The 7580-nt window shown below is 32.5% G+C and overlaps 1 protein-coding gene and 1 non-coding gene across 2 annotated transcripts; both read left to right on the top strand.

Moving 5' to 3' along the window:
- The first annotated feature begins 3442 nt into the window (after positions 1 to 3442).
- Positions 3443 to 7017, top strand: LOC101263509 (protein SIEVE ELEMENT OCCLUSION B-like). The gene is made up of 8 exons (XM_004237214.5): positions 3443 to 3679; positions 3763 to 4011; positions 4165 to 4275; positions 4516 to 4973; positions 5104 to 5213; positions 5290 to 5432; positions 5574 to 6068; positions 6160 to 7017. Exons 1-8 carry the CDS (start codon positions 3500 to 3502, stop codon positions 6778 to 6780), a joined length of 2367 nt encoding a protein of 788 aa, XP_004237262.1. The 5' UTR covers positions 3443 to 3499; the 3' UTR covers positions 6781 to 7017.
- A 163-nt stretch (positions 7018 to 7180) lies between these two features.
- On the top strand, positions 7181 to 7252 carry TRNAT-UGU (transfer RNA threonine (anticodon UGU)). The gene has a single exon. It is a non-coding gene; the product is annotated as a tRNA-Thr (tRNA).
- The last annotated feature ends 328 nt before the right edge of the window (positions 7253 to 7580 follow it).

The raw sequence follows: 7580 nt of genomic DNA, 5'->3' as shown, positions 1-7580 counted from the left end.
TCATTAAAAGATAAAAGTGATTAAAATAAATCACTATTGTAATAGCTAACTAAAATAAGTTTAGTGAAAGAAAAAATTATCATCTTTTATGCAATATTTCAGACATTTTTCGTTAGTCTAATAACGTGTATATCTTAATATATCACATAATTATCTTTTATATTTTGTAAAGTGTAAGCTTTCTTATACTTTGTAAAGTGAAAGTTTTTCCTACACTTTAGAAAGTGGAAGAAAAAAATATATTTTACAAAGAGGAATATTTTTCAAGTATTGTTATAGAAGAACATTGTTGACTAGTTTTAGGCTTCCTAACATAGATTTCAAGTATTGTTAACTTGATTTTATTTATGTAACCGTTTTGGACCCTCAAAAATTCGGTCAACGATTCGTCACTATAGATAATTCACTCTCCAAAATTTACTTGTCGTTGTGATAAGAATGAAATGGGTTATTTTTTACTATAACTAGTACTATTTATACTCATTCTTTTATAAATTGATGAAAAAATTAATGATATCGGGTATTAATTTAATATTTTGCATTGTATTTGGGAGGACACTTATAAAAATTGCATTTCTGTCATGTATAATTTCGACATCCCAATAAATCAGAACTCTAACTTTTGGTTTAGAAGACAATTTTTATGATTGAAATGGAGAAATACAGAAGACTAAAGATGTGGAAGGACAATGTTTAAACGTCCTTAAATAGAGTTTGGAGGAGTTTTCAAAATGAAAAAATAAAAATACATAATGCAATAATTTTTTTGTTTTTATGATATATCAAATTAATATAATTGTATGACAGACAGTGCAAAAATTCATAAAGAGATACAATTTAATACAAAACGTGAAAAATATTCTTCTTTGTAAATTAGAATTTTTTACTTCCACTTACAAAATATAAGAAAAACTTTCACTTTAAAAAATGTAAAAGTAATTATGTTATATATTAAAATATACACATTATGAGACTAAAAACAACGTTTGAAATGTTACATAAAACTAAAAAAAATTTCTTCCACTAAACTTATTTTAATCACTTACTAAAATAGTAACTTATTTTGTTCATTTTATGTTTTCGTGTGTTATTTAAATTCCAAACTCTATCTTCATGTTATTAATGTAAGGTGTCCTGAGAAGTCGTACAAGTGCTTCAAACGTGTCATGTTGCCTCTCCTCTTTATGAATTATAACTCTTTATATAAATACTACAGTTTTAAATTTGTTTTACATAATTTATAATAAACATGTAAGAGCATAAAGAAACTTTTGTATCTTGTAGTCCTAAATTAAAGTTAAGTTAAATGTATAAAATTGTCCTTTGTGACTTTAAACGTGTCATTGGAAAGCTGAAACTAAAATGTTACCAAAAAAATTATTCTTTTTTAAACAAACTAAAAAAAATGAATATAATTCTTTTTGAAACACAGAAAGTAATGTATTTAAGTAATTGAAATAAGGTGCTCCTATGAAGCAAACATCTTTGTCCTTTCATAGTAAAAAGTAAATTAGACAAAGCACTAATTCTTCTCATTGTTATAATTAAGATTTGGGATCTCATTTTCACGTGATGCATGTTTGTATGCTTGAGTTTAAGTTTTGAATCAAGATTTATTTTTTTCCATTTTTTCTGGTTACTTCAAAGGGATGACCAATTTGAAGCTTAAGAATATTGCATAGTTAATTAACCATTTCAAAAAGCAAGCTGGAAATTGTGCTTGATAATAGAAAAGGTAACTGAATATATATAAAAAAAAAACATAGGACAAAATGTTTAGTAGAAGCTGAGGTAAAATCTTTACATTGAGAATGACTTCGCTCATACACCAATCATGCAGTGCTTTAATTTATTGACTTTTTAGTATAATGCAAAGATTCTATTTGCTTCACTCTTTTCTTGTTATTTCTTTCTCTTTTGCTTTTTGAGGATTTTAATGTTGGTTTTCATCTTTAATCTTAGTAATTACTGTGCAAATGATCTTTTAAGAAATAATCTCTCTTCCTCCGCGAGGTAGAAATAAGATTTGCGTACAATACATTCTACCCTCCTCAGGCTCCACTACGTCAAAAGAAATATTTAGTAACATAGATTTTTCTTTTATTACCACAAAAACATTTAGCGGGTTACATGTTGAGTCGCACGTATTTAATATAAAGTATTCATTATAAATGTACGTATTATTTATTACTATTGTCCCTAAATATAATAGCAACAATTATATTATTGCTACAATCAAGTTATTGTTAATTTGTGCAGCAAACTAGAAAAGAAATTAAAATGCTCCACTGGATGTTTTGAGATAAAGTGAAATTTTCTTCTTAGAAGCATAGATGTGAGACTCTTATTTGGTAAATGGTATAAAGAAAATACCTAAATAGTATTTTGCATGAATTAACAATAAGAGTCCTGAATAAATTCTTGTGGTCCGATCCTTCCTTCAACCTCACACGCAATGAAAGGTTAGTGCACCAGACTGTTTGTCCTTTAATCAATCATAAAGGAAGGTGATTATATATATATATATATATATATATATATATATATCCTCTCATTATTGTAATAAGGATACTAATCCTGTTTTATATGTTTATTATTTAATAAATATTAACTTATCTAAAGTTTCAAAGTTGAATAAAAAAAATGAACCATAGGGAAATAAACAAGTATAGATAGTCTACTAAATGTAAGTTAGTTTTAAGTTATAACCTGAAATTGAGCAGACAATAGTTATAAGCTTACTAACTAACACTCTTTTAACTCTTCAACATAGATGTTTCAACATCTCATTGAGATAATTTCATCATACAAAAACATGCATGGTACTACATTACATTTGTTTTAGAGTAAATGTCTTAAAGTTGTAGATCTCACTAAGACTATGATTTCAAAAGTTAATCAATCTTTCACTCCTGTTCTGTTTCTGCTGCCTCTGTTACATCCATTACATTGATAGACAACAAACTTGAGCAAACTACAGTTTCTTCAGCTGGAAGGATCTCATTGTGATAGCACTGCACATCTAAAAATCCTAACTTGGCGACATATTCAGCCAGTTCCGGAACAAGATTGAAGCATGATCTTGGACTTCTCTCCCCTTTCCGATTAGTATCCAATCATTGGAAGTTTCACAAGCATCCATCAATCTCAACAGTTCCTGGCTTGTTCTACTCTAGAAATGAATTCTTTATGCTCTTCCTTAAGATTTAGGGTTTCTCATTTTCACGTAAAGATGAGAAACAAAATGACAAGGAGAATTAATCCTATGTCTAAATTACTTTTTACTGTGAAAGGACAAAGATGTTTGCTTCATAGGAGCCATTCACATGACCTCTTTCATAACTTTACAGCAAATTAGAAGCAAAGAACTTGATTCACCACCACCTTTAGACCATTCTAATTACCTATATAAACCCCTTCTCAATAGCTTTACAACACACAACAATATTTAACTACACTTGCCTCTCCAAAATCTCTTTATTTTTTTTCCTCCCTCGAAATGACAAGTGTTAATCCATTGAATGAAAAGGTATCCATGACTACAAACTCAACAAATAATACGTCAAGTGGATCTTCTGATGTTGCTGCCAATAGGATGCACCCAATGAGTAATCATATCAACCCTTTGAATGTCCAAATCAATCCTCATTCTGTTGTCAAACCAGCGAGTCATGACACGGTATGCCATTTGAATTGTGCAATCATATCATTTAAATACTTATCACGTTATTTGAATCACTTAATTATATTATGTCTCAACAGATACCAGCTACCGCAGTACCTGCTGCTCATCATACAACTCCAATCAATCCACAAACATCAAATCTCGCAGCTAGGCTTCCACACAGGAGAGGTGATCATCGTATGTTCTTGGCATCTGATGACAATACAATGATGAAGCACATTGAAGAAACTCATATTCCAGATGGTCGTGACTTTGATGTCAAGCCTCTTGTTCATATTATTGAGGACATTGTGCATCGCGCTACTCCCATTGCTGGACATGTTCATGTACATATCATCATCCACCTCATTTTTCTTTACAGTTTAATTAATTTCTATATGCTGACGAAATCAAAAACTATTAAACTGTTACGTACTTTATAATTGTATCAGAATAACATTATTTTTATGATTCTTTAAAAAAAAAATTGGGAATTTTAGGAAGCTAAAGTTCAGGCACATCTGCAAGCATTGGACGAGAAGGCGCCCCACAGTGGACTTACTGAAATACTCTACTATTTGGCATATCCTATACAAAGGATTAAAGTGGAGGTAGTGCATTACATTTTCTTCTTTTTTCTTTTTTAAGATGCAGAGAATTGAACCATAACTAGAAGGTGGAAGTTTAGGTAGCCAACCAACTGAGCTATTAAGATTCCCGTAATATTTATTTTAAGTAAATGAACATCTTTCTAATCGGACTACAACAATTCTTCTTTTACACTATCAATACAATTTAATCGATTATTATGAGTCATTATTTGATGGTTCTTATAAATGTAAATGCGACAGTTGATCAGCAAATGTGCTAAAAAAGAAGACGCTCATTCAACAACAATGTCACTGCTTCACTCACTCACAACCTATGCCTGGGACACGAAAGTAGCAATAACCTTCGCAGCTTTTGCCCAGCTATATGGTGAATTCGGTCTGCTTGTTCATCAGTACACCACAAATCCACTGGCTAAGTCTGTTGCAATCATCATGGAACTTCCAGAAATTATGACGCATCAGGATGTTCTCAAGCAGAAATTCGATGCAATCCATGATCTGATTGACAAAATGTTGGATGTCACAAAGTGCATTATCGAGTTTAGAGACGTTCAATCGTCTCACAGTCAACATGTTATCACACAAGAATTGGAAATGTTGATCAATACTGCCCATATTTCCACTGCTGCTTATTGGACTATGAGGGCTGCTGTTATGTGTGCAGCTATGATTTTGAATCTCATTGCCATCGGCCACGAGTATGTTTTCTTCACTCTTTCAACACTCAACGTATTCTTAGGAGTACGTTGAATTTAACTTATATATACAGAAAATAAGCATAACCATAACAAGTGAGATTATCATGATTAATTTGATATGAATTATCAGGCAAATTTCTTCAACATCGGAGGCTTGGGAGATATCTAATTTGGCTCACAAGCTTGCAAACATATTGGATCACCTGAGAAAGGTTCTTAACCTTTGTCACCAAAAGATTGGTAAGTTATGTTTACTATGTTCATTCTTATAAGTTATGTTGTAAAAGGAAGTGTCATTTTTGTTATAATAATACAGAGGAGAAGAGGCAATATGATGCATTTGAAGCAATTCTACGACTTCTAAGGACACCTCAACTTGATAACATGAAGATACTCTCAATGTTGATTCACTCCAGGGATGATCAGCTCCCACTTTTTGACGGAACTCATAAGAGAAGGGTAATAATGCGTACTTAATACTAAATAACTTTATTACATACACTCACAATATAAAGATTTTTTTCACTTTCAAGACAATAATCATATGTTAACACTGTCAGTGTATAGAAGTTGAACTCGTATATGTTTGTGTAACGACAGGTTAGTCTTGATGTGCTAAGAAGGAAGCATGTTTTACTTTTGATCTCCGACTTAGACATTGCATCTGAAGAGCTGTTTGTTCTCCACCACATGTACGATGAATCTAAGACACAACCAAACAGGCCAGAGAGCAACTATGATGTTGTCTGGATGCCTGTGGTGGACAAGAGACTAACACCATGGACTGAAGCAAAACAAATGAAATTTGAAGAAGTACAAGCTTCAATGCCATGGTACTCAGTGGCACATCCTTCAATGATGGATCCAGCAGTGCTAAGGTGCATTAAAGAAGTGTGGGGATTCAAGAAAAAGCCTCAGCTTGTTGTTCTTGATCCTCAAGGCAAAGAATCAAACAATAATGCTTACCATATCTTGTGGATTTGGGGAAGTTTGGCCTTTCCTTTTACCAAAGCTAGGGAAACAGCTCTGTGGAAGGAACAAACTTGGAATATTGAACTCTTAGCTGATTCCATTGATCAAAACGTTTTCACTTGGGTACGTAACACATCTACTTAGATCAGCAATTTATAATAAATAATGGTAGACCATGGTTAAAAATATACAATATGTGTGTCTCCTTGTGTAGATTAGTGAAGGGAAATGCATATGCTTGTACGGAGGAGAAGATATTGAGTGGATCAGATCATTCACCTCAGCAACGCGGGCTGTTGCAAATGCAGCCCGCGTTCCACTAGAGATGCTCTACGTGGGGAAAAAAAACCCAAAAGAAAGAATCCGGAAGAACAACTCAATAATCCAAATTGAAAACTTGAGCCACGTGGTGCAAGACCAAACTCTAATTTGGTTCTTTTGGGAAAGGCTAGAAAGCATGTGGCATTCCAGGACTCAACAAGACATCCCAGGTGAAACTGACCCGATCCTTCAGGAAATTGTGACGATTCTGAGCTATGATGGAAGTGATCTTGGATGGGCTGTTTTCAGCCGTGGATTGGTTGAAATGACTAGAGGTAAAGGTGATTTGATAGTGCAAGTTATGAAGGGATTTGATCGTTGGAGAAATGAAGTGAGTGACATTACTACATTTGTTCCTGCATTGGACCGTCAACTTCGTGATCTTCATAGTCCTCATCATTGTACTCGACTAATTCTACCGAGTACCACTGGACATGTTCCTGAGAGAGTAATTTGTGCTGAATGTAGCCGTCCAATGGAGAAGTTTATCATGTACCGATGCTGCACTGATTGAGGATTTATTATGGTACGTCTGGCATGAAGTTGTGTTTTTCTAGAGGACTATATACTTAATTTGAATAAATTGACCACTACTAGTCCTCTGTTTGTGCTTACTTTAATTTATCTTTATGTTTGTAATAAAAATACCATGTACTAGCTTTTTGATATTCATGATCTTGTTTTTGAAATTTGAGTATGTGATGTATTAATGCTAATGAAAATTAATAAACAACATTTCCAATTATGCAAAGTATTTTTCTGTTTTAAGTTCACCCAGAGTGGTTGTGCATGTTACATTCTGAATGAACTCAAAATTATGGTCAATTGAAGTCACATATTTTATTGGATATATCTGCAAGACCAGATTTAATATTTTTAATTATTAAAACTGTATTTACCGCTCAGCAGCACTAGCCCCTATAGCTCAGTGGTAGAGCGCCAGTCTTGTAAACTGGAGGTCTGTAGTTCGATCCTGCATGGGGGCAGTATCTTTTATTTTATAATCATTTGACATTTTTTTCCGACATTGCCCTCAAATATTGATCGCATAAATTATTTTTCTCCACCAAATCTAAACAATGGCTCATTTAACCATGAATTTGTGAGTTTAGCCGAACAAATTACTTTTAGGTTGAATTTTGTATAGGTATGAAAAGTAAGTAGATAAAGTTAAATGAAATTAGAAAAAACATTATATATATAACACATATATATTATATATAAATACGTCATTTATGTACGAACGCACATTATAAGAAATAAAAATTACTTAACTACACATCAAAAGACATCTATTTTCTCATTTTCCCTACC

Source organism: Solanum lycopersicum, chromosome 4 (genome assembly GCF_036512215.1).
Source record: "Solanum lycopersicum chromosome 4, SLM_r2.1".
NCBI lineage: Eukaryota > Viridiplantae > Streptophyta > Magnoliopsida > Solanales > Solanaceae > Solanum > Solanum lycopersicum.
Note: the sequence above shows the minus strand (reverse complement) of the source record. Positions and strands in the feature narration are given on the sequence as shown.

Excerpts from the sequence above, each read along its gene's own strand:
- LOC101263509 (XM_004237214.5), top strand. The coding sequence starts at position 3,500 with ATGACAAGTGTTAATCCATTGAATGAAAAGGTATCCATGACTACAAAC. Across the intron at positions 4,276-4,515 it reads TACAAAGGATTAAAGTGGAG|TTGATCAGCAAATGTGCTAA; the intron begins GTAGTGCATTAC and ends TAAATGCGACAG. Across the intron at positions 5,433-5,573 it reads ACGGAACTCATAAGAGAAGG|GTTAGTCTTGATGTGCTAAG; the intron begins GTAATAATGCGT and ends GTGTAACGACAG.